This window comes from Chrysemys picta, chromosome 21 (assembly GCF_011386835.1).
Source record: "Chrysemys picta bellii isolate R12L10 chromosome 21, ASM1138683v2, whole genome shotgun sequence".
In the NCBI taxonomy this organism is placed as follows: Eukaryota; Metazoa; Chordata; order Testudines; family Emydidae; genus Chrysemys; species Chrysemys picta.
This window is the reverse complement of record NC_088811.1, coordinates 11,520,531-11,547,500: the sequence shown is the minus strand read 5'-3', so window position 1 is coordinate 11,547,500 and position 26,970 is coordinate 11,520,531. Positions and strand designations below refer to the sequence as shown.

General features: G+C 51.0%; 1 protein-coding gene across 7 annotated transcripts in view; it reads left to right on the top strand.

Moving 5' to 3' along the window:
- CASZ1 (castor zinc finger 1) overlaps nucleotides 1-26,970 on the top strand; it is a 262,171-nt gene that overhangs the window by 134,117 nt on the left and 101,084 nt on the right. For 4 of the 7 annotated variants that reach the window (XM_042852914.2, XM_042852912.2, XM_008167241.4 and 1 more), the window contains exon 1: nucleotides 4,465-4,644. The exons of 2 other annotated variants lie outside the window; for them this stretch is intronic. In XM_042852914.2, the coding sequence (XP_042708848.2) occupies nucleotides 4,596-4,644 (49 nt within the window). In that variant the 5' untranslated portion in view covers nucleotides 4,465-4,595. Of the gene's footprint in view, nucleotides 1-4,255; nucleotides 4,645-26,970 lie in introns of those variants that run through there. One more of the 7 variants, XM_008167239.4, reaches the window with a different exon arrangement.

Below are 26,970 nucleotides of genomic sequence, written 5' to 3'. Positions count from 1 at the left end.
GTGGAACGTGGCAGCTGCTAGACATTGCAGGCTGATACTGCAATACAGTTCAGGACAGGATGAAGGGCACGGCCCTCTCTCCAGGCATCTCGGGGGTCAGCATGTCCAGGAGCTAGAGTGTGGTCTGAGCCAGCTCTGCCTTTGGGAGGGTCAGACCCAGTGGTGGGGAGGGGGGCAAAGCTGCAGTTTAAATGGTTTCACAAGGGATCCCAGCAGAGCAGGAAGCCAAGCGGCCCCAGTGGGAGGGAAGAGCAGCCTTTTCTTGGGTAAGAGGCAGGGAGGGAGGATGGGGAAATAAAGCCTGATCCTGTGACTGGAGATCACTGAGATAGGAAATCAGCCTCCCAATTGCGTCAGCTCCAGGGCGTGGACTTCACCTGAAACGCTCCTCAGCAGGTGGCTTCTGGAGGAGGAGCAGGAGCGATGGTGAGAAGTCTGCACCAGAGTCTGCAGCGGGAGTCCTGGGGGGGGAGAGAGAGAGAATGTGTGTGTGTGATGGCATGTGCATGTGTGTGCATTTGAGTGTATGAGCATGTTGTTTTATTGTAGGAGTGTGCCTGCATGTCGTGTGCATCTGTGTATGCTATGTGTGTATGTATTAATGTGTGACTCTTCATTTTTGTGTGTGCAGGAGCACAGGTGTATTCAGGAGGCGTGTGTGTGTCATTGTAACAGTGTGTGTACACTGTGTGTGTGCCTACTTTTTGACCCGTGCGTGTTATTCTGTGTGTTCTCCCTTCAGCCTGGGGTCTGGAATACAGAGCCCAGGCTCTCCGTGAGTGACGGTGATGAGTAAAAGAGCTCCTACCATTTAATTGTTGTATGTTTGTAGGAAGTATTAGCGTGGAGAAATCTGCGTTCATACAGGATGTTTCTCATGGTCTGGAACATAAGGGAGACTCAGGAATTTTAGGCCCTGAAAGGAGGTGCCAGACCAAAATCAAGTTGTACAAACCCTGTGATTAATAGAAATACAGGAGCAAAATATTCCCTTGCAGTGGCTTGGCGTTACAATGTCCTGCTGGGGCCTGGGAACCAGGAAGGGGCACTGACTAGAAACTGGCTAGGCTAGTGTCACTCTCTGGTCTGCATGGAGTATGGTAGGCAGATCTAAAAGATGAGACCCAGCAATCGCGGTGGTAGGAATCACCCAGCAGTGGAGGCCAGGCGTGTTGGCCAACAGTCCCTTTAAAGTAGGAGTTTGATTTCTTCAGGCTGGAAATGAGCATCGTGGCTTAATGGTTTTGGGGTCTTTAAATAAATGAGTGAAGCAGAAAGCCGTCAAGATATAATAATCTGGTCCCTCTGGCTTCTGCTGGTGTAAAATCTAGGTGAAGGGCTTCACTCCAGCTGGGTGCATGGCCCTGCTCCACCAGGGGGCCCACAGGCCCGAAAGTTGGCTAGGCCATGGCGGGAGGGGTATGGCCTGGGGGTCCTCCGATTGGGGGCACTGCTTTTCTTCCCCAGGTGTGAACGCCCCTGAGCTGCAGCTTTCCCACTGATTTGAGGGCTGCTCCAACACTTGGGCAGGGCAGACAGTGCCCTCAGTCTTAGGGCATCCAGTCCACATCCCCTCCCTGTTTGGCCACTCCGACTTCCTGGCTTGTGAATGGAGCCCATGGTGGACTCCCTCCTTCTGGACTTGAGCCCAGTGTCTGGTTTTGTGCCAGCAGAAGCCAGGGTGGCTAGAGCCCAGCAAGACAATTCAAACCCTCTTTGGGTCACAATGATGCCCCCCGCCTCCTGGTGTTGTCCTAAGGGGTTTTATACATGCAGATTTAGGGCCTGCCTTGATGGCACCCATGGGGTCCCTGAGCTAAGGAACAGCTCCAGCCTTGTGGGTAGTAGCTTGGAAATTCATTGGCTATTCCTAAGCACTGCCTGAGCGTCCTGCTCCTCCAGAATCCACATGGCCCAAGACAGAACGTTTAAAAAAAAAAAAAAGCTCACAACCCGTTCGAAATACCTATTTAATCAGGTAAATAATCTGTTCGTTTGTTTTAAAGAAAGAGACGTATGTGTGTGTTTACCCAACACGCCTCTGAGAACCTCCCTAACATTCTTTTCTACTTAAAAATAAAAGCAACAAAAAATGAGGAAATTCAGGGCACAAAAACCATAACCCTGTTGGGGCCAAACACATCCCTGGTGTAATGGCACTGACTTCCTGAGGCCTGCACTAGCAGTGGGATTGGCCCAGTGTGTTTAAATAATATTAAAGCTTGTGACATAAACCAGTAAAACACTCAGCCATTCAGAGTGAACACTACTGCTCTGGCCTGAGTTTGTTTTGTACTGTGCACACACACCCATGTTACACTTGTGTACACACACACACTCACGTTATGCTGTGTGCACACACCCCTTATTACACTTGTGTACACACACACATTTTACACTTGTGTTCACACCCATCCCACATTACATTCATGTACACCCCCCATATTACACTTGTGTACACACCACCCTCCTACATTACGCTCATCTACGCCCACCCCATATTACACTCATGCACACGTACACACACACCATATTACACTCATACACACACATACACTAGTACACACTCTCTGCCTTACCCAATACGCAGTCATTCTCTCCCACACAACATTGTCTACTACACACTTACAGACAGGGTGACCAGACAGCAAGTGAAAAATCGGGATGGGGGTGGGGGGTAATAGGAGCCTATATAAAAAAAAGACCCAAAAATCGGGACTGCCCCTATAAAATCGGTCACCTGGTCACGCTACTTAGAGACTTCTCCGCACACAGCACACACTGTAACACACTCATTTGCACTCTCTCACACACATGCACTGATTCATTCCCACATGCAATCATTCTCTCTCTCACACTAGCACACACTCACAGACACTCTGCCTTGCACACAGCACACCCCCTCGGACTCCTTCACTCCAGCCGTTCTCTCTCTAACACTGCAGGCATTCCTGTGACCAAATCAGTCTGGGAGAGCTGCTTGGTTCCATTGGCTCTTTATTCAATTCAAGCTTCTCCAGGATAATATTGCCGCCCTGTTGGTGCAAAGACTCAGAACCTTTCTAGGTGACTCCTTAGAAAAGGGGATGTGGCAGCTCACCTGGGATTATTTTTATTATTTGTATTGCCCTAGCATCTAGGAGCTCCAGTCAGAGCCCAGGACCCCATTGTCCTCAATCTGGAGTCAGCAGGCCAGATCCTGATCTCAGCTGTGCCAGTGTAACACCATCCCATGGGGTTACTCCAGATTGACACCCATGTAACTGAGCTCAGATTGTGGCCCAGTAGGTCCCAACTCTAGGGTGTGAGGGAACTGTGTGCAGCCTTGAGGGGGCCAGCGCCGTGGAAGCATCGATCCACTGACGCCTGCCATCTGTGTGAAGCAAGCCAGAGCACAACACAAATGCAAAGGCACATTTCTGCATAATTTTTTCCTCCCCACTGGTGGGTTTTGTTCTCATTCAGAGAAACAATAAGTAACAATAAAAGCTGGAACTCCCTCCCCCCCATCCTAGGGAAGGAGGGGAGAAAAATACCCAAGTCCTTTCCAAAGCAAAAGCCCCCCCAAAAGTGATTGCATCTTACGTTTTCCTCTGCCGAGCGATCCCTAAATTAAATACTAAATGACCATTAGTTCATGTTTGCTCAGCGCTTTGAAGGGCCTAGGCTGTACTCTCCTCTCATCTGTACCCCGGGCTTACTACAGACTAGGGGACAGATTCTGATCTCCTTTACACTGACATGTATCTGGAGTAATCTTAAAGCGTTGCCTCCAGCTGCACCAGGTCTGATTTTGGCCCTTTGGAGCGGATGTAATCCAGTACAGAATTTGACCCAGGTCAGATCCTGATCTCAGTTACCCCAGTGTAAATCCAGAGTTAACTCCAGTGAAGTCAGTCACTATTGCTAGTATCAACCAACTTTTATTTAACATAATCTTCCCTACAGGTTGCACCCCCCTGGCACAGCACTTTGCCCAGTTAAATCAGTCCAGGGAGTGGGGAAGAGAGACATTGAGCCTTAAATCTCTATCCCTCAAGTCCTTGCCACTGAGCTCCCTGGCTGCTGGGGTTAGTTTCCCGCAGGGGCTCGCGTTCACCGGCCTCGTGTGTCCTTTTCTTTTCTTTTTTCTTGGGGCCCTGAGTCCCGCCTCTCCGCCCAGGGAGCCAAAGGTTTGGGAAAGCAGCGAGCCAATAAGGCCGGCCCCTAGCAAGCAGCCCTGATAGGGTAACGCTGCTTGGCTGGGCTTTTTTTCAGAACTGCTCAGCTCGCTGGCTGGGAGCTGGTTCCCTCAGCATCTTCCCTGGGAGGCAGCGAGCAGAGGCTGGGGAAGGCACCCTGATCTTTCACCTGCCCTCTAGCCAGTAGGGAAGGCCAGGCAGGGGGGTGTGGCCAAGCTCTGTCCTGCCAATCACCTTCACTTTTGACAGCCAGCCTTCTCCTCCCCCCCCCACCATCACCCGCCCCCCCCCCACCAGTGAACTCTGCTGCCAAAGTGTTCTCGGGGAGGACCGTCAAAAGCAATGACATCAGTATTTTAAACCAACTTGTTATTCGGGGAGCAATCAGTTGCAATTAGGTATTAATTAAGTATTATGAAAGTTGATTATTTGAGTGAATTCGGCTTTCGTCTCTCCGACTATGGTAAGTACAGCACAATTGTTCTTTTCCTGTCCCTTGTTCTTTCAGTTTGCACACACACAAAAAGCCCCTTCTGTGCGTGTCTTTTCTTTTCCCTCCCCTTTCCCTTTCATTCTTTCATTTGTTCTTTCTCGCCCGGTGCTGCTCTCTTTTTTATTTTTCTTTTCTTTTCCTCCCTCTGCCCGTGTCTCTTCTCTCGCTCTCTTTCCTGCAGGCGCGACCGATGGGGCTGGTTCGTCTATAAATAGTTTCTCTTTTAGTTTAATAAACTACCCAGCACAGCTGATCAGCTTTGGGTGGCCTTAGAGAGGGAGGGGGAGAGAGAGAGAGATTTTAATTTCTGTCTGTCTTTTTTTCCTGTTTGGTGGGGAGCAGAAGAAACTTTTTTTATGTTTCCAAAGCTGACACTGGGAAAGTGGAAGGTGCCAGGGGTGTGTGTGTATGGAGGGGTGACATGTCACTCTGATGGGGGAGGGGTATCGTTTTGGGGAGCTGGGGGTGTTCCCCCCGCTGGAGCTTTAGATATTCTGTGGAAGCTTGTGAGAGTTTTGGGAGAGCAGCTCAGAATCAGGGTGCCTGACCCCCAGGTACCGCTCAAGGTGGGGACTCTCAGACTTTCACTTTTCTTTCAGTTGTTTTACGGAAGTTCCTTCCCCCCACCCCACCCCCCAACCCAGCCTCTCTCTCTAACCAGATGAAGTAAGGAGGTGGGGGGAACTGGCTTCAAGAGGATCTCTCCCTCCCGGTAGATTTCAGATCCTGATCTGTTTGGGAGGCTGTCACTGAGAGAGTCCCCGGGGTGAGAGAGGGGAGGAGGGACAGATAAATAGGGTAGAGAGAGAATGATGCAGAGGGGGGGAAGTTTGTGGGGATTTTGAAATGATTCTGCATTTATATATATTTAAGTCATGTGGGTTGTTTTTTCTTTAATTTTGTTACCCCCTTCTAAGCTCTGGCGTCTTGTTGGTAAAGGTTGCTTGTCAGGTTCCTGTGCTGTCTAAATGAAAAGGAATTTAATTTATTTGGGACAAGGTAGTGTCAGATGAAGAGGATGCTTATTACATTTAATGAGGTTTTTTTTTTTCACCTGGGCACATCTGGGATGGGTTTGTTTTTGTCCTTTCCATGCGAGGTGCGTAGGCTCTGGGAGGAGGGATGGCAGGCCCCCTCCTTGCTGGTTTTGGTTTCAGATTACAGGGCCCAGTATCAGGACTGGATGCAGTTTTGATAGTAGATTTTGTGGACCAGTCTCTGGTTTTTAGTTCTGGTGTCGGTCCGGCAGGGTGTGAGGAGCTCTCTCGGCCTATTGTCAGGCTGGGGCACGGGTTGGGATTGAGAGACACTACCTGGGTGGGGTGAGGTTTAGGGTTGTGATTTCACGGCCCAGTATCAGGCTGGGATGTGATTTCAGCATGGGAGTTGGTGGCAGGCTGGGTGCATTGTGTTGTCAGGCCTGGGGTAGGCTTTGGGCTTGGATTTCACAGCCTTGTTGGGAGTTCAGTGCAGGCAAGTTTGGAGTTTGTCAGGAATCCCTCAGGCCCCATTTCCTACTATATGAGGTTCCAACATCTTGTCTTTTTTGACCCAGTCCTACTGGGAAAATGAAACACCATCCTTCTCAATGATTTAACTCCACTCTCCCCTTGTTAAAAACTAAATGACAGCAGTGGGCCAAACCAGCTTGCACTGGCGATCCTGTCACTATTTGGATCATTATTGTAGTATATTTTTACAAGGGATAAGACAGTAATAAACTGGTTGATGATTGACTGGCCTGAACTTTGAACTCTGCTATTTTGCTTTAAAAGAATAAAGTTTTTTTTTTTTTTTTTTAATGATACCAGGAATCAAAAAGAGCAGGAAGGACTCGCACACCTTGGTTCGAGATCTCGGTTGGCCCAGACCTGGGCGTGTGCTGTTGCCTCTCTTTAGTAGACCAAGGAGCTGGGAGGCTGAGTGGGCAGGGGCAGTTTTAAGGATGTGGTGAATTTAAGAAGGGTGGATAATTTTAAAGAGAAATAAACAATGATTTCCGCCCCCCGCCCCAAATTCAGGAACTGTGGCAGCTCCTAGATTGGGGATTGAATTGTAGCTGTGCCAGGTGTTTTCAACCATGGTTGGCCTGGTTTCAGGACCTCTCTCCATTTAAACTCCCCTTTCTGGAGAGATAATGCCTCCTGCTGGCTGGAGCTATACCCTGTCAGCCAATCAGTGTCAAACGCTCCCTCACATGCAGAGTTAACCAGCTTCACCAGTAACCAGCGCTGGGCCTCCTGCTCCCTGTCCCGTCCTCATAGCTATGGAAACTTCCCTCTGGCCTGCACTGTTGAGATGCAGGAGATGGGACAATGTAGCCCCTCCTCTGTCATGCAAGTGTAACGCATGCATGGGCTTCACCGCCGTGCTTGCAGGTAACACAGACCTTCCACACTCTGGTACGGGAGCCCAGGGTGCTGATAAGCTATGGAAATCAGGATCTGGGAGATCTGTTTAGGTCAGCATTACAATCTGCATGTGGGTGAACTCATCCACTGTGATCATGGGGCAAAGACCTGCCCATGATCACCATCTCTAACCATTATCTTCTTGAGAGCCGGCTTACCTCCCTCAGTCATTGTGGCTTGAATTCTCTCCAGTCCCTTAGGCCTTGCATCCCCAGGGCAGTACCTGAATGGCCGCTCATGAGAGAGAGCGGGAAGTCAATGGGGACCTAATGTATAAAGTCTGGAGGCCTGGTCCTGCTAAGGGCTTTGTACACTGAGTTGATACACATATGGGACCTCTAGGATCAGAAACTTCCATAGAAGTTAAAGGTAGGAAAGATCTCCCAGGCCAACTGATCCACCTGGGGCCAGGGTAGGATTGTTCCCTACCTGGGATTGTCTAGGAATCTGCTTTTAAATATCTCAAGCAATTGGGCTCCCATCACTTTCCCTGGGACTCTTTCATCATCTGATCAACCTCAGTCTGGGAACTGGACTCAGACTAGGGACAAGGAGCCTAGATACCGGGGGGGGGAAGAGAGAGGGTGGCAATTAATACTGAGATTGTTGGATGCACCCAATTTTCCATTGGGGGATAATTTTGTACTTTCATTGTGTTAAAATGCTGTTTTCAAATAAACCTGGAAATATCCCCTGGGGTGAGGACACCACCCTTGTTGCTCCTAGAGGACAGCTACTGGATTTTAAACAACATTTAGAACAAAAAAAGTAGGGTGTGTATGTACATGCAATGTACTGTAGCCTTCCACTGTGTAAAAAAAAAGCTCCTACTTCACGGATAGAGAAAACTGTGGAAGTGGGTGTGATCAATACAGATACTCAAGCTGGGAGGGAGCAAGCATTTATTATGTAATTTTTGAACCTTTAGTCTCTCTTTCTATGGTTCCCTGAGCTGTTTGCCCTTCTCCCCTGTCTGCTGTCCTCCCATCTGGGGAAGGCCATACACATGGGGAACTTTTCTGCAGTTTGTTTTGGTTTTGACTGAATGGGTAGAATTCTACAGCAGGGCTCTCATGCTCTGGTGAGTTCTCAGCAGCCTCCCTGATAAACTCTCGCAGATTTTTCCATAATAGCTGGGCTGCCTTTGTGTCTTGGGCCTACTTTTGACTCGCTTTCTACCATCAAAAAGTAAATCTGGGCTGTGGAATGGTTGCCTGTTGAGGTTTCATACTCAAAAGTTGACAGAAAGTGGCTGGGAAGTATCAAGCTGGTGCAGAGAGCATGGCTTGGGACTTCGGAGAGAGGGGCAGTGTCTTTCCCCTCTTCTCTCCCACCTCCACCCCGTTGCCTCTTTTTGTCCACAGGGATATTTTGCCATCTATATTGTTTTAGGGTGGTGGGTTTCCAACTGGGAGTCAGTTCAGACGAGTGCCATCATCGAAAAGGCCCAGCCTGCTGGTTGGCCAACCAGAAGATGGTTTGGGACAATCCATGTCCTGAGCTGTACTTTGCTAGCCAGAGAGGGGGCACAGGAGATTTTATTTGGGGAGGGAAGGGGCAGAACCCACACCCCAAAGTCCCACATGGTACTGTCCCCCTCGGTTTAACGCGGACTGGATCAATTTGGACGTCTTCAGCAATAAAAAATGCCAATGTCGTCCTAATTCACCAGGCCCCGAGATGACAGCAAATTTACATTTTTTAATTAAACTAGCAGCCAGTTTTTATGAGAGGGGGCTGGGTTATGCAAATCAAATGGTTGTGTACGAAAGATTAGGAGAGTTTGGGAATAAATTCCACAAATGCTAATAAAAAAAAAGAGAGAGAGAATGAGAGAGGGACATTGTTCCATTAGCCCCTTTTAGACTGATTTCCCTGGAGAGAAAGGGATGTGGGAGTGGGGGGGAGAAGGCTTTCAGAGACAGGTAAAATCCATTTTGAGGATTGAAAGCCCCCTTCGGACCAGGACCCCTCTGCTCCCTGTTTCTTCTCCCAGAGCAGAATGGTACATGGGGGTGGGGAGAGGCACCAGAGACAAGAGAAGGAACTTATTAGCTTCGAATTCTGACCGTACAAGTTAGAAACACGAACTGGGAGCCATTGAGCTACCAGAAACATCTGTCTTGGGTGACTGCGGCCAGGCCAGATGCACGAGGGGGCACTCTGTGGGCGGAGGATGGGGTGGCACTGTATAGCGCGAGGCCCAGTCAGGTGAGGGAGTGGACCCTGGATGGGCAAAGGGCGAGGCCTGATGGAAGGGGAGAATGAGACAATACTGGATGGGCCATATGAGGAAGTGGGGCCTGGACAAGCACAGGACCAAACTGAGTAGGGAAACTGGGGGCTAGATGGGTACAGGGCTGGGCTAAGGAACTATGCAGACAAACAGGAACATACACTTGCTCCACATTGGATGGGTACAGGGCTGGGCCAGCATGCTGCATGGGTACAGGGCTGGGCCAGACAGGTGCAGAGCTGGGCCGGCATGCTGGATGGGTGCAGGGCAGGGCGGGCATGCCAGATGGCTGCAGGGCTGGGCCGGCATGCTGGATGGGTGCAGGGCTGGGCCAGATGGGTGCAGATTTGGATTGTTTGGTACAGTGGGTGCTGGATGGATATGAACATATTGTTCCCTCCCACAAACTCCAAACCCTCTCTTCCTCCTTCCTTTGGGCTCATTGGTGCTGAGTCCATAAGTAAGACCCTCACAGCTCCACCTGTCTCTCCCGCATCCCACTGGACCAGCACTGCCCTTCCTCCTGTTTCTCAGGAGACTCCCTTTCCATCTGGACACACAGGTACTGGAAGTATCCCTGTTCCTCGGCCCATGGGGAGAGTAGCTGACAGTGGAGCAGCCGTGGGATCTGGTGGGGTTCTTCTTCTGCCAGCTGCTTCCCTGACAGCCCCATTGAAATGTAAATGTGCAATTTTCCTGGTTACAACATGTCCCTCTTTAAAGTTCCTGAAGTCCTTTCCTAGGGACCATTGGGGTTTCCCATCCTCATCTTCTGGCTGCGTTGGAGGTTCCCTGGTGATTTGGGGGCTGGGGTCCTGGCTCAGGTGCCAGGTACAGAGTAGAGCAACTGTCAGCCACTGAATAACAAACATAAAATGTTCCTGAGGTGGGAAAGTGTTTGGAGCTTCCAGGCCTGGGGCAATTTCAGGCTCAGAAGGAAAGCTGAGCAACACATACAGCCTGGTGAGCGAGCAGGAGGGGTAGAGAGGATGAGAAGGGGATAGGGGAAAGGCATGGGAAGCACTAGGTGCAATTCGCCTGCTGGCCTAAGTGCCCACGGCACCGAGCGCTCATTGGCTCAGTGTGGAATTTGGATCCCCCATTCCTAGTTTTGGGTGTGAAATGATGATTCACCCATGCCCCCCTGTGAATTGTGGGAGAGGTTGTTTCAGCAAAGCTTCTTGTGAAACGAAGTGAAAAGTAAAGATCTGCACAGGTGTGTTTGGGGGCAAGTGGAACCCAGAGATGTGCACATACTCCCAGCTGTGCTGCACACATACACACCTGCTCTGGACACACCTACACGTTCTTGTATTCACACACACCCAGCTGTGCTGCACACACACCTCTTCTGGACACAATCCTCCACACTCTTTTACACACACACCTACTCTTGCTGTACACATACACACACATCTGCTCCGGACACATCCTACACACTCTGCACACAGCCGCGCTGCACACATACACACACACCCGTGCTCTGGACACACTCCCTCTTACACGCTATTGTACACTCACATGTGCTGTGCTGAGCCCTCTCTTCGTTGATTCTGGAGGGGTTGGTGTCTCAGTGTTTTAGTTCTGTGTGTGTGTGAATGGGGCTGGCATCAAAGCCCTGGACCCTGAAGGCATCTCTTTACCTATAGGACAGGCCCAGCATGGTTTGTTCCTCTGCACTTTGTCGTCTGGGCCAGTGCCTCAAGTCTGGCCTGATGGCTAAGAGGGGAATTCAGCCTTCTGGGCACATTTGCTCCTTGGCCTCTGCTAAGGTTGCTACCAAGGGAAGTGGTAGTTGTGCTGGTGGCTTTTGTCATGTAGGCTCTTGAGCTGCCCTGAGGCCAGAGACCTCTGAAGCTACCAAGGAGGGGTCTGTGTCGGAGTCCTAGCCCCGGTCTTCGTCAGGACCACAAGGGTCTGCCTGACATGTGAGCGTCTGGGGCACCACCACGGATGTGAGCCCGGGCTGGGGGAGAGATCTTTAAATCACCCAGGCGCCTGGCTTGTTAAATACATCCCCACTGCAATTTACTTGTTCCAGTCAGCCCCGTTCTAAAGAAAGCAGGTAACCTTCCAGCCTAGGGAAGACTGGGGATCGTTCAGCACAGCTTGCCCTGGAGGAGATTCAGAGCTAAGGAGCCCTGCACCCCCTTCCACCTCATCTCTGCTGCCAGCCAGTCTCATCTGCAGAGCATCAAGCACACACCAGGGCGGAGTGTCAAACTGCATGGGACAGGAGGAGGATGCGGGCGGGGAGGCTGTGTGTGCGTGATGGGGACCATCTTGCTGACTACCAGAGTGGAGGCCAAGGGGCTGCTGGAATGAAGGGTCTCAGGAATGAAGTCTGAGTATAGCAGAGGGCCCTCCCCCCTGGGTTATTTTGCATCCCTTCTCTTGGCTGGGGGAGGCTGTGTAATTGCATTGGTAATTGCAGAGGAGACAGCCATATGCGACCATGTAAACCGAGGAGAGAGAGAGGCCTAGTGGTTAAGATCTGGGGCTCAGGAGACCTGGGTTCTATTCCTGGCTTGGGCCCATCACTTCCCTTCTCTCTGTGCCTCAGCTTCCCTGTCGATAATATGGGGATAACAACATGCCACCTGTCCAGCCCAGAGTCAGGGGTAGACACTTCAGCGATGGGAATAAATGAATTAGGGCTATGGCCTATCCATGGGCAGAGTGCAGGGCTAGGGCCAGGAATGCTGCTTCCCCCAGGCAGAGCGGATCTTACTTCTGCCCCCCATCCCCACAATCCTCCTGCCTCCTTGGGTCCTCTCTGGGCTCCCTGTGTCCTGTTCCTGTTCCTTAGCATTCATGGTTCCAGCAGAAAGGTCTTTAGAAGGCCTGTGAGATCCTGGGACGAAAGGGACAAAGTTCCCGCGGGCTGTTCCTGTTGTGAATGATGTCACTGTACCTGTCAGTAAATGGAGGTGATTCCTGGGACAGCAGCCCCCTGGCCTGGGATTCTCTGGGGAACAGCTGCCGGTGGCTTAGGCAGGGCCGAGGGAAAACTAGGAAGGGGAATGTACTGCAGCTTCCCAACCTGGAAAACCATCAAAAGCCAGGCAGCGCCACTAGTCCCATCTGGTATTTCCAAAACCTGGCGGGATCTGGCATCCTAGGGTGGAATTTATGATGGAAAAATAAAATAATAATAAAAAAGTCCTGATCCCTTTGAGGCCTGAGTCATAAATGCATCTTCTCATTAAAGCAGCTCCACCTCTCTGCAAGGCGTTTGCCAGCGCAGTGCCTATGCACATCCACACATTGGACTGACCCACCTGTGGGAACTCTCCTCTACCCCACCAGGAGTCCCTGAGCATCAGAGTGCCTCTCTCTTGCGGTCCTGTCAGTGCCCCTTTCTCTACTGAGAGCAGGCCTGGCTTCTCCAGATCCCATGCCACCACCCTCTCCCAGGCCTCTCTTCCTTGGGCTGTGTGTCATTTTGTGGGCACATGCATGGTGGTTTGGACACCTGCTACCCCAGTTCTGCTATGTAATTCTGTGGGCACATGCCCATCTTTTCTAGGACCCCCCCCAGGTCTGCTGTGTAATTCCTTGAGCACATGCCTGGTTCCCCCATCTCCTCAGGGTTGCCAACTTTATAATCCCACAAAACCAAACACCCGGGGCCCTGCCCCCCACTCACTACCTTCCCCCTCCCTCGGTGGCTTGCTGACCCCCACCCTCACTCACTTTCACTGGGCTGGGGCAGGGGGTTGGGTTGCGGGAGGGGGTGAGGGCTTCGGGGTGGGGCTAGAAATGAGGGGTTCAGGGTGTGGAAGGGGGCTTTGGTCTGGGGCAGGGGGTTGGGATGCGGGAGGGGGTGATGGCTCCGGCAGGGGGTGCGAGCTCTGGCGTGGGGCTGGGGATGAGGGGTTCAGGATGTGGGAAGGGGCTGCAGGCTGAGGCAGGGGTTGGAGTGCAGGCTGGGGGGTGGGGCAGAGGGGGCTCTGGGCTGGGGCAGGGGGTTGGGGTGCAGGCTCTGGGCTGGGGCTGGGGATGAGGAGTTTGGGATGCAGGAGGGGGCTCGGGGTTTGGGGGGGTTCAGGGCTGGGGCAGGAGGTTGAGGCACGGTGTTGGGGTGCAGGATTACCTGCAGCGGCTTCCGGTGAGTGGGGGGGCTAAGGCAGGTTTCCTACCCGTCCTGGCACCGCAGACCACGCTACACCCTGGAAGCGGCTGGCAGATTCGGCTCCCAGGCGGAGGCACTGCAGGCGGCTCTGCACCACTCTGCTCTCATCCGCAGGCATTGCCCCCCCCCCTCGCCCCCATTGGCCGCAGTTCCCGGCCAATGGGAGTGCGGAGCCGGTGCTTGGGGTGGGGGCAGCGCATGGAGCCCCACCGCCTAGGAGCCGGACCTGCTGGCTGCTTCCTGGGCACAGCGCGGTGCCACACCAGGTAGGGACTAACCTGCCTTAGCTCCACAGCACCGCCACCTGGACTTTTAATGGCCCGGTCGGCAGTGCTGACTGGAGCCACCAGGGTCCCTTTTCGACTGGCAGTTCTGGTCGAAAACCAGACACCTGGTCATCCTACTCCTCCTTCCTGCTGGATGATTTGGTGGGGGAGCAGGGCGTCTTGTAGTTGTTTGAAGCTCCCCTTCCCATGCTTGTTTCAAAGTGGCACCCTGCACAGCAGGCAGAGGAGGAAGGAAGCCACTCCTGGAGTAATTACTGTGTCTGTGTGTCCTGAAGGTGAGAGCAGCTGTTAATGAGGAGAAACCAGGGTCGAAGGGAGTTGGGGGGGCGTGGAGAGGGGCTGGTTTGTTCTTTCAGTTGAATATTTTTTAATGGAAACACAGTTGGGCTGGATCCTTTCCGATCCCTTTGCGGAACTCAGCAAGCTGCCGGGGAGTTCCCAGGGCTCAGGGGTCCAGGCCCCTCCAAACAGGGATAACACTGCTTTGCTCTTGCTTGGTGGCTGCCACTCTGTACCTCTCCTTCCTGCCTTCTCATTCTTTCCCGCCCTTCTCACTTGCCTCTGTTCTTCTCACCCTTTTCCTTTCCCTTTCTCTCTTTTTCACTCGCTTTCCCGTTCACCCTCACTATTTCAGTCAGTCTTTTTTCCACACTCTTCCTTGTTCTTCCTGTCATTCTCTCTCTCTCCTTTCCCTTTGTTCTGATTCTTTCACTCTCATTCCCTTTCACTCTTCCCCTCCACTTCTCTCTTTCGCTTCTCCACCCCTTACTTTGGCTGAGTTCAGATGAGCAAACGCCTCCCAGTTAGAGTTCTGTGACTTTCCCCCCTAACTACTGAAGTATCACTCAAATTGATACAAAGAGGCGGGCCCGTCAAACTTTTCCTTTCTGTAAACCATGTGCCTGTTTAAGAGAAACCACCAGCCCAAACACCCTGAGCAATTGTCTCCTCATCGCCACTGCTGCTGGCTTGCGAGTGTCTGATGATGTTATTTCTGTCACTTTTCAGAGTAGCAGCCGTGTTAGTCTGTATCCGCAAAAAGAAGAACAGGAGTACTTGTGGCACCTTAGAGACTAACAAATTTATTAGAGCATAAGCTTTCGTGGACTACAGCCCACTTCTTCGGATATAGAATTCTATATGCATCCGAAGAAGTGGGCTGTAGTCCACGAAAGCTTATGCTCTAATAAATTTGTTAGTCTCTAAGGTGCCACAAGTACTCCTGTTCTTCTTATTTCTGTCACTGTGAGTCTGTTCTCTGTAGACACTTGGGTCCTGGGAGCTCCAGGTCTGGGACAGGTAGGGGTGGGATGTAGATTTTGGCAGGATCCCGGCCTCTTTGGAGGACGGTTTGTGACATCACTTGTTTGCTTTGTTTTATTTTCAAGAACATTTTGTGTTGAAAAATTTGCAGCCTCTGAGCTGGTGATTGGTGGCGGGAGCTCAGAACCAGATCTAGCTTCCTACACTCCAGCTGAGGCAAGGGGGGGGGATGGTGGGGGCGATAGAAATTCCTGCTTACTCCTAGTCCTTCTGGGGTGGACTAATGCTGGCCCGTAGAGGCGGTGATGCTTTGGGGGAATGTTCGGGTTAGGCCTGGAAGCCAGCATGTGGCTGCAGAGGAGCCTTGGTTGGATTTCCTGTAACCTGCTAAATGTTGCTAGGCTGAGTGAGCTGAGCCCCTTGTGCTGGGAAGGTCTGTTGGGACTGACGTTCGGATATCCCTGGCTTGTTGGGGTTAGGGGTTGGGTCATACTTAGAGCTGCCGGTATGACTGAGGCTAGGTCTAGGTCTGCAGAACTGAACAGGGGGAGGGGGTAAAATGGGGCCACTTGTCCCCCCAGCACTCCCTAGGCGTAGAACTGTGCAGAGGAGACACCCGTTTGGGGGCACTCGGACCCCTGTGGCCTTGGGGAAAGAGCTGGCAGGTTGCAGTCAGCCAGAGAGTGAGGCTGCCATAGCAGTGCGGGAGCCATTTCAGCAGGGACTGTGGGATGCTGATGATGGTATCAGTATTTCCCATGGTTCTGACAGCTGTTCCCGGAGTGGTGCTGAAGGGCTGTGGGCTCCAACCCTCTCCCACTCCCTCCCTCATGACCTCTTCACCTCAGCCCCACCTGCCCCTCACAATCTCCCTCTTCCCCCTGCCCTAGCCCCTCTTCCTCCCTGCCTTCCTTTGCTGTTTAGCTGAACCCCCCACAGCTCACCAAACACCATGGCACTAGCACAGTGATGGCGGCTGTTACAGTGTTCCCTCTGCTTGTGTGTTACCCCTACCCCGCCCCTGTGGTTGTCTTGTCAGTTAGACTGTGCACTCCTTGGGGCAGGGGCTGTCTCTTACTCTGCCTGTGCAGCACCCAGCACAGTTGTCTCAGATCTCGGACAGGCCACAGGCATACCCATAATAAACAATAATAATAATAACAAGGAGTCTGGTGGCACCTTAAAGACTAACAGATTTATTTGGGCATAAGCTTTCGTGAGTAAAAACCTCACTTCTTCGGATGCATTATTATTATAATAATAATAATGGGGGTTCAGGTCAGGGCAATGGTCATTGGTTTGGTGTTTTTTACATTCTGTGAATTTTTATTAGTTCTCCATTTTGCGGTGGCTCCCCAATGTGCTAGGCCCTGTGCAGCCATATGTAGGAAGCTACAGCCCCTGCCCTGAAGTGCTGGCTGTGTACCCTCCACCTGGGGGTCAGGTAATTCATAGAGTGGGGTCTAGGGCTCATCCCCTTCACTGTCACACCCTGGTGATTTGCAGAAAGCCCCCATGGAGATGCCTCTACCCTGTTAACTATTGGGCCAAGATCTCCTGAGAAGATTATCTGCTCCTAGTAAACCACACCTCCGTCGGGGTCAAGGTGACCTGGGTGATAGACTAGGACAGGGAGCTAGAAACAAGTCCAGTTCAGGCAGAGTAACTTCACACAGAGAGAAGGATGCATGGGCGGGCAGGTGGTATTTGGCAGGCAGCTGGCACAGAATGTCCCTGATGTAGGTTCTAGACAAAGGTTCTGCCCCCTTCCACCTTCCTAGCATGGCTGCAGCCTGAGTGTCAGGGTCTGGGATCAAAAATCTTGTGGTCATGGCCTTATTTGTGCCCACAGAAGCTGTGGCTGACAGCACAGAGAGAAGACCAGTAACAGCCGGGAGGAAGAGGAGGTAGAAGGGGGAGGAAGGCAATGTTGGTGAAAGGGTCTAGGAAAGGATCTGCACACAAGCCTATTTCAGGGCTGGCGCTGGAGGAGGATCGATGACAGGAAAGCAGGTCTCTTTCCCAGCCAGGTCCCTAGTTCATTGATGTCCAAGATTAGTGTCTGTGGCTTTGTGTGGACCTGTGTGGAAAATGTTCCACTCTTGCAACCACTGGTCAGCTTCACTGGTGGGAGCGGCACTGCGGGGGCAAGGCCTAAGGGAACCAGAAACAAGAGGCCATCGGGCGGTCTCTGAATCCTGTGAGGAGATTAACATGGTGACGATGGCAGAGACTGAGGGCAAGGTGCAGGTGTAGGTCTTTTGAGGCCTTGTTCTGAACTGACCCAGACCTGGGCTTTGTTTATGGTCGGGCCTGCTCACATTCACGCCAGTCACTTCCTCTGCCGCAGGACCTGCCCAGTCCCCACCATCTGCTCTCTTCCCAGTGAGGACATGGCCCCCCAAACCTGAGAGGTGCACAGCCCCATCCTCCAGGGACAGGCACTCCCACCCTGTAAGGCAGGAGCTCTCTAAGTCTCGTGTCCCCTGAATGAGCGGTGTCAGCCTGCCAGCCCCCCACAGCCCAGCCCTGTGTTTCCCTGTGCTGGCGCTGCATACACCACTGGGCTCTGTGAACACGGAGTTTGTTTTGCCAGGGTGACCTGTTTAATCATCTCATTTTCTGGTGGCCGTTTATTCCTCGTTTCCACGGTTACGGCCCCATTAAGGGGAGAAGCAATAAGGCAGCGAGTCAAACAGGTAATAAAAACATTAAAGCCATGTGCACGACGGGGTGGGGGCGAGCAGGAGCGCAATGAGACGAGACGGGCCACATCGGGGAGACAGCAGGGTGTGGGGAGCCTGCACTCAGGGCAAGCAGTGCCCCGGCCAACCCCCAGCCTCAGGAAAGATCTGGCCAGGAAAAAAATACTACAGTATTCTACAGCATTAACCCAAACCACGGCACCCTAGAGCAGCATTACTGCAGTACTACAAGTGGCTGGGAGCACTTCGGAGCAGAATACTGTTACTGCAGTACTCTGAGTGGTTGGGAGCACTTCAGATCAGAGCACTGTTCCTACAAGACCCTGTGTAGCTGAGCATTCCAGCTTAGAGCAGTTTTACTGCAGTACTGAGTGGCTGAGAGCACCCCAGATCAGAGTACTAATACTACAGTACTGTGAATGGCTGGTAACGTTAGATCTTATAATTTGATTACAGTGCAGCTAGTATAGTACCTATGGACCCAAACATTAAGTATTGCAATAGTGCTGCTGCTAGTACTGAACATCCAAGATATTTCTGGTTTTCAGTAGTGATATTATAGCACTGTTGATGGCTCCAATGAATGCAACTTACAATAGTATTATGCAGTGCAATTCCTGCAGTAATATCAGTAGCCCAGAGCACTACAACTTGCAATAATGTCACTAATACTCTAGTGATATATTTACTACAGTACTGCTAATGGCCTCAGTCGGCATAGTTTGTAGTGTTCCTGTAGTGGTTTGGACCGTTCCTAGATAGAGCATTAGTATTTGTTTAAAGAACACTGCAACCTCAAGGAGAAGGTCAAACTCCGTGGAAACAGCCAACAGAGCCCTGTTCCCCCTGCCCCATTGAGGCAATCAGGCTGCCAAGAAGTGTGCAGACTGGAACCATTTGCCCATGAGTCTGAGTAACAGACTGACTTTAGATCCACAGCTATTGAGGTAGTCATGGCTGAAAATCCAAAGGGAGCTGTGGAGTTTAGGCAGCATGGCTGGGAATGGTCTTCCTCCCTCAGCAGTATAATGGAGGGAACCCTTGGCTGACTTCTCCATGATCTGGAGCAGGGAAGCAGCACCCTCAGACAGCACTAGAACTAGGGAAGGGCAAGGGCCTTCATCCCTCTGAAAGAAAGAGACGGGGGACTCTCAGCACCAGTGCAACTGTCCGGGGTGTAGCAGCCATGGACAGTTCATTTCATAGGAGCAGTGTTTCTTAGGCTTACTGGGAAGATCAGGGCTTTTGTTAACACATGCTATCTCTCCCTAACTGGCCTGTCTGTGTTAGTGACCAGACAGTAGTGCCTCCCCCTTGGGAGATGGTAGGCTGGATCCGATCTCTGATTTGCTGGTGTCAATCCAAATAACTCCACTGACTTGGTAGTTAGTCCAGATTTACACCTGTGTAAGTGGGATGAGTCTGGCCACATGGGTCCCCTATAGACAGGGGCCATGGCCCAGCTGACGTGTATGAATTTAAAATCACTAACAATGCCCCCATACATTTGAAATATGAATGGGAGTCTAAGCCCATGCCAACAGGTGATCCCATTTCAAAGTACATAGGCCCTGTTGTTCCTGTTCCTTCTCTCCATCCTTTCCCGTTGTATGTTTTACTGGGGGGTAGGGAGGCTAAGGTGCGGTTATGGTGTAAGATGAAGAGGAGATAGCTAATGAATGGGCCGCTGCTGAGATCCATCTCTCCCATCAGTGCCAGGTGCTTGTTTTGATGGTTAGATGGAGAGGGAAATGATACCCCTGAGAAATTATTAAAAAAAATTTGGACAATATGAGTATTGGGGCTGGGGTTCCCAAAAGCAGCACACAGCATTGGCCAAACTTTGATACCATTGAAGTCAACCGGTAGATTATCAAACTCACAATATCTTCTGGGAACAACTCAGTAGAATCGTACTGGGCCCTGAAATCTGCACGAATGAGCCAGGAGCTCAGTGAAGTTGTGTTCTAATCTCCCATCTGGCCAAGAACGTTCAGACTATAGAATCATATCATAGCATGACAATAAAGTTAGAAATGTGAATGGTCCAGTAGGCCACTAGGGCCATTTCCTGCTCACTTTATTTGTGTGAATAGCCTAGTCTCCTTTAGTAGACTTACTCGCATGAGTAGGGTGAGCAGGATTTGAACTCCGTAGTCTGTTCCCAGGGCAGTGCAGGATTGCTCCATACAGTATATTCCCCCGTTGCTTTGTTCCGTTCATTTATGAGCAATGGTCTTGGTGTAGATTATGAGACATCTTGGAGAGCTGAGAGCTCCCCTGCTCAGTGGAGGTGTAAGTCACCCCTGTGTAGAGGGTCAGCACAGAAGACCCATGCACACAGGGACTCTAACAGTCCTTGGCCCTTGCACAGGAATTTCATCCTGTGTGAGAAATTAAACGTAACCATCTTCCAGAATCAGGTTGTGCAGCCCTAATGGTAGAATGAAAATGTTCAGAAAAACAAACAGGCAAAGGGGGGGGGAACACCTCGGGGAAAATAACTAACTCCGGGCATGTTTCCTTTGCCAGCTGTCTCTGCTGAATTATTTTACTCTGCTGCCCGCCCTGCCTCGCCCTGGAGTTTTTCTATTTCTGATCTTGTTTTGGGTTTTATAGTTTCTTTTCTCCTGACTTTATCAGAAAGCATATTTGTGGTGAGCGCCTGTGAAAGGACCCAGGCTGCTGAGTAAATATTCAACGTGCAAACGAGCAGTGTGACCTTGAGAGAAGGGGAGAGAGGGAGGGAGGGAAGCAAAGGGAAATTTGTAAAAAGCTGGAAAAGAAAAAGAATTGGGAGAAGGAAAAAAACCCCAAAGACCTGGTTAGATTGGACAAAGTAACATAAAAGGCCAAAATGTTGGCCTTGATTGCTAGAAGTGGGGACTGGGCATCTAGCACAAGGTGTTTTAAAGGGGCCTGATTCTCAGGGAGTGGTGAGCACCCATCGTCTGGAAATCAGGCCTCATGGGGCACTAAAAAATCAGTCGTCACTGTGAGTAATCTTGGCCCACATTCACAAAGGGTGAAATTCACCCTTGTGTAAATTCACCATTGTGTAAAATCATAAAGTCAAATCAAAAAATCACCATTCCAGACTCCGAGAAGGGTGCAAGTGGAACATAGGCCTCGTGCTGGCTCCTCTGCACACGGGTGAATTTCACCTGTTGTGAAATCCTCCTGTTGAGTTTCCTCCCACCGTCTCCAGCTTAAAGGGTTCCACCGGTGCCCATTTCTAACACTGTATGTAGTGGCATTGCTCGTGTGTGTTTTTTTGCTGGTGCACCTGTTGTGCTCAGAGAAGAAAATTCGGCCCAAATTGATTGGGGAGTTATTTTACACTTTTGGGGTTGAATTTAGTACTTGGGAAAGGTGCCAGATGAACAGCTGTGGAGAGCGAAGGCCTCTGTCCACTGAACAGAGACAGCACAGGCAGCAGCAGTGCAGGCTCCCCCAGCACTCCAGTGTGCCCCCGCACTGTTCCAGGCACATCTTGACCTCACCGCTGAGACAGCCAGTGACACCACCTGGGACGGCTAACTGTGGTGATGGTGGAGAGATGTGGACGTTTCTCTCCCGGGCACTGGACTGAGACCTAGCAAACCCGTTGCGAGGAGGCTACCAAAGAGCAGTCAGGTGAGATGGAGTTATGACCACTCCGGAAGTTGTGCCAAAGCTGCAAAGTTCAAATCCTGCGTGGAGTTTGGGTTCCCAGAGTTGTGGGGGTGTTTGACTCTGGGGGTTTGGTTTGGGGCCCATTTCTAGTCATGGCTGATCTGGGCTGGAATTGGAGGTTGTGTTATGTTAACAGGTGTATGTGTGTGTTGGGTTGTTGCCATTTTATTTTGTCTCTGTATATAATTCCCTCTGATTAATGTCTGAGAGTGAGAAAAATGGTGGGGAAGGGACCAGATGAGTCTCTAGAATCTGCACATGGATTTTAGACAACGGTTCTTGTGGCCTTTGATACACCAATGACAGCTGCAAACAGGAGCCCGTAGATTCCTGCAGCTGCACCCACCAAAGCATTTCTGCCCTTTAGTCGGGTCACCAAAGGGACCCAGGGGAACCAGGAGAGCAAGTGCTGGGGGAGCTCTACAACTTCTGAGCAGAGGTTGTGTCAGGTTCCAAGGGAGACTCTTCCAAGACCCTTTGTACTGGATTGTTTCTGCTCGTTTGAGGCACCTCGATTTTCATTTGACTGTATTTTAAACAAATCTCTACGTGTGTTTGGGATCCATTTTTGGTTTGTCATTTAAAATTTGTCCCCAGCCTCCCTACGTGCTGCAGATTTGACTCCTCTTCATTTCCAAGCAGGAGAACAGAATTCTCTGGTCGCTTTTTGCACAAGCAACTTATTCTTACTCAGACCCATCAAGACTTACTTCTCCACTTACCTGATCATTGTTTTTTGGCGGGGAGGGTTCCTGTGTTGCAGGTGATAGAGGTCAAACTTCTGGGAGCTCTGGGATTTCAAACCACAGGGCAGAGGCAGAGTCTAAGATGAGCCATCATTTGCATCCCTATGCCTTGTTTGAACGATATTGATCAAAGTTAATCTATCAGAAAAACAGTTATTTGTCTAGAGATGCTCAAGGAGGCCAGGTCCAGAACTGGGATAGGGCTAGCCTTGGGCTAGGGTTTCAGGCTGAACCAAGGCAAGAGCATGGGTGTGACAATGCCATATTTTGTGAAGTGTTCTCTTGAGGTTTCAGTCGAAGTCTTGCAAGAACAGTGGATCTCTGGTGGGTTTTAGATCCAAGCTGGAACTCAAACCACAGGGGTAGAGTTGGCTTCAGGAATTCAGATCCGAACCTGTCCCAAAGCATGGACCTCTTTGGATTGGTGATTTCAGATTGGGCCCTTTGATATTCAGAGCTTATACACCTCTACCTTGATATAACACGACCCGATATAACGCAGTAAAGCAGTGCTCCGGGAGGGCGGGGCTGCGCACTATGGTGGATCAAAGCAAGTTCAATATAACACGGTTTCACCTATAACGCGGTAAGATTTTTTGGCTCCCAAGGACAGCGTTCTATCGAGGTAGAGGTGGATAGAGAAACTGAGACTGATAGGTGCAATGGCAGGGTAGCCTGTTAGGCTGAGACCCTGCAGTCAGGAGCTGGCCTAGAGGAGTTCATATTCTAACCAACCAATCCCAAGCTGGCACAGACGCAGTCTCAGGTTCCACCAATGTACCGTGACCCTTGTGACCCCACCAGCAGGACCATGATGCAGGTGGAGATGCTGCTTTTCTGACAGAACAAGCTGAGGGAGCTGCGTCGGGGGGAACTTGCCCTTAGTGATCCTACCTCAGCCATAAGCACAGACCACTCAGCGAGGAGCTGAGCCATGAAGACGCCATTCTTGGTCAGTGGTTTGGGGTGGCCATTAGCTGCGACCGTCACTGCTGTGAATTAACTGACCAGTGAACTCACTAGCCAGTGTATATCCCTGGGCAAGGACGGGTGATTCTCTCTAGGGAGTGAGCGAGCAGATGAGACTATTGTGGCCTGGCTGGGAAGCTGCACTTAGCCAATATCGTGTGTTACTATGTGAAAAGATGTCAGAAGGAACCTAGATTGTCATCCTGGATCAGATCAATCCAGCTGATGCCTGGCAGGAAGGTGAAAACCACCCATTAATGCACCTGGGTCAGCTATGAAATTATGGATGTGGGTGGGAGCAGGAGGAGTTAAAATAATAAATGGGCAAAGACTTTGAAACCCCCTGTTCCTATGTAAATCTTCCCCACACCCCCAAAGGAGCCCAGTCTGGGACACTCCTGCCAGCCAGCCCTACCTCTGGAAGGATTTTAGTGCGTCGCCATAAGACACAACTTGGCTGCACTCAGGCTCCTTCAGAACTGTTTGTTGTGTTCGTGTGATTTTGGGGGGCAGGGTTGTAAATCTCTCTGGCAAGCCCAGAAATTGTAGAAACAGTTTATCACAGATACATTGGAGAACTTTATTGGGGAGGGATCTATATTGGTCTCCCTTTAACTGAAGAGTAAAAAGAAGGGGCAGCTTGTCCAATGGTAACTTCAGAATCATTTCCGCAGTGATGCCGTGCGGTGTCGGGGACGGAATGTTTGCGGACGGACGGGATGTGAAGGAGAGGGGGATGCTGGGGAAAACGGGAGTCTTTGAAATAAATAAATAAACCCCTGAAGTCAAAGAGGCAGAGAGGAGCTGAAGCAAAGTCAGCAGTGCAGATGCCACGGCAGGGAACTGTGACTGTACGTGTAATAGCTCTGGATGTTTGCTTTCATCTGACAGTTGCTGTTCAAGCAAACAGATTGGAGAATTCCAGACTTGCAGGGATTGGGGTTTTATTTATTTATTTATATATATCTTAGTTCGCCTCTCTGCACAGGAGATAAATGGGCCAGGGCATGGAAGGCAGGGAAGGTGCCCTGAGCCGTCACCCCTTTCACCCATTAGCACTTGCACTCTGCGGTTGCTCACCCCTGGCAGGGCTTAGCGCTTAACCCACCACCCCGGCCCCCTCCTCTCTCTATTAGCGCTCACACCCTGAGGTCCCACTCCCTCCAAGGCCCCTCTCAACTACCGGTACCTGGTGTTCCTATAGCTGTCCTTGGCCCTTAGGAGCATCTGTTAACTGCCCTCTGGTGTGGGGAGGTCCTATCTCTCTTAACAGTGGCACCCCCTAGTGCGTGTGCACATTATTAACCCCCTGTTGACCAGTGAATTAGCCAGTGTGCTGAAGCCAAGACTGTTTTGAGACCTATTGCTAGAAAGCAAGTAGTACTGTCGCCCTCCTGACATGCCCTGGGGGTCTGTCCTGGGAACACAGGAGTCCTGCTGCCCCACTCTCACCTGGAGCATCCCTGGTCTTCCTTTGGCTCAATTGTAACAGTCCAGAGAGAACCAATGGGAGTGGGGAGTGTTCCCAGTTTGCACTCCAAATGGAAGGCCCGGAGGGGGTTGAGGGGCAGATTCCTTGCAGTGAAGGTGTTAACAGATAGCAGGTGATTAAACATGACAAGCAGTGACATTTCTGTTTGGGGTTCTCAGTACCAGCAATGCCAAGAATGAAGCTATAAACCCTGACATTTTGTGTTATGCACTGAGGTTTTTAATAGACATCTTTTCCTCCCTCCCTGCTGTTTATTTATTTTTATTCTTTTTCTCTTTTCTGTCCCTTTCTCCCTTTCCGCAGTCCTTTCTCTTTCTGCCCCTCGCACTTATTTTTCAGCCCTCTTGTCCTACCTGCACTCTGTTCCCTTGTTTGCTCACACCTGCTTGTCTTCCGGCCTTCTCTCTCCCTTTCTTTTCTGCTGCTTATGTATCCCTCTTTTCTTATCTTTCACTCACCCTCCCTCTTTTCTTCTTACACTTTCCCAGGCACTTTTTCTCTCTGTGGCGTTGTCCTCCCCTTTCTCACTCTTCTCTTCCTCCTCCTTGATTCCTCTCACCTTCTCTGCTCTAGGCTCAGCCCTCCGCCCCCCATATTCTCTCACTCTCTCATATTCCCTCTCTCACACACACACACACTCTTTCTCACACCCACACTCCACTCTTGCACATTCTTACACTTTTGTACACACACAAGTGCTGTCTCAGAGCTTTAGCTCTCATGCACACCCCCTCTCGTATGTGCACACTCCCCTCTTTCTCTGCTCCCCCTTTCTCCCTCCTTTCTTGCTGCCTCTCTTACTCCACTCCCTCCGTCTGTTCTTTTCCACTCTATCCCCTTCTCCCTCCCTTCCTGTTCTCTTTTGGGGCCCTGATGTAATACACTAACCATCGAGGGCCAAGCCAGTTGCTTGTCTGGGAGCAGGTGTCCCACCCCTGAGTGATGTTTTTGTTAATAACATTTTCACTCTGACTCAGAAGCTGGTGTTTTGGAGATCAGTTGTAAGGGTTTTTTTAAGGGCAGGGGCTGAGGGGGCAGCGCTTTTGGGAACAGTTGCCGGGTTTATTCTAAAAGGACTGCAACAGTTGTTCTTCCGAGCGAGAAACGTTGGAACAACTGCAGATTCTCACTCTCTCTCGACATGTCTCTCTGAAGGGCGTTTGGAGGTGACACCCGATGCAGCGTCCCCCTTGCAGCCAGCTCTAATCGGAGCAGGCGGCCTTCCAGTGACTCTTGGCTTTAGTGAGGGGGCTCTTCAGCCACTAGGGACAGCCTCACCGGGCAGCCTTCCACAGAGCCCACTATTCCCAACTTGATTGTGGTGCCTTCTCCCGATGGGGCCACTGTTGGCATAAGAACTAGGGGAACAAAGCTCTCTAGTGGTTAGAGCATGCGCTCGGTGCCAGGAGGATTGGTTCGGTCCTGAACCAGTGTGGACATGTCACTATGCCTCTGAGCCTGACAGATGGATCCAGTTACTTGGTCTGAACATCAGGAGGCAGTCTCATGAAGGGGGGGTGGTTTGAGGAGACCCTTTGAGGCAGGAGGGAGGAAGAGGTCATGTGTTTCCTGGTGCAAGCTGAAAGCAGGGCCTCTGGATGGGACATGCCACTGTTCCCTCTTTCCAGGGCCAGGCCTCCTGTCCTGCCTTGCCATGCTCAGTGCTTCCCGACCAGGCTGGGACCCTCATACACGGGCCAAAGGCTCCCTTTGTCCGGAGTGCTGATTTCCTTTTGTCAGGATTGGGATTGCTTGGGCTGGAGGGTGGGCAGAGGGGCGTTAGTTCCTGAGAGTATGTCTTTGCTGCAGAGTTAGTCTGAGTGACTGGCACCCTGCTCTGAGACCTAGATCAGCCTAGCCTGGCTATGAGGAGCCACACTGCAAAGCCAGACCAAAGTTACTGGGTCTTCACTGGTACTGCTCTCCCCTGTGTATGTGGTTAAGACTTCTGGAGGCATTTCCCTGGTTCTTTGTGCTGCTCTAGGATTCTTTCCCAGTTTGGGAGGGATAGCTCAGTGGTTTGAGCATTGGCCTGCTAAATCCAGGGCTGTGAGTTCAATCTTTGAGGGGGCCATTTGGGGATTTAATTGGGGATTGGTCCTGCTTTGAGCAGGGGGTTGGACTAGATGACCTCCTGAGGTCCCTTCCAACCCTGAGAGTCTATATATTCTATGAATTGTGGGAAGACTTGTCTGTGCGTGGGGTGGAGGAGAATTGTGGGAAGGTATTGGAGGAGTATTAGCACTTAGCCCAGTGATTCTCAAACTTTTGTACTGTGACCCCTTTCGCATAGCAAGGCTCTGAGTGCGACCCCTCCTTATAAATTAAAACACTTTTTTATATATTTAACACCATTATAAATGCTGGATGCAAAGCG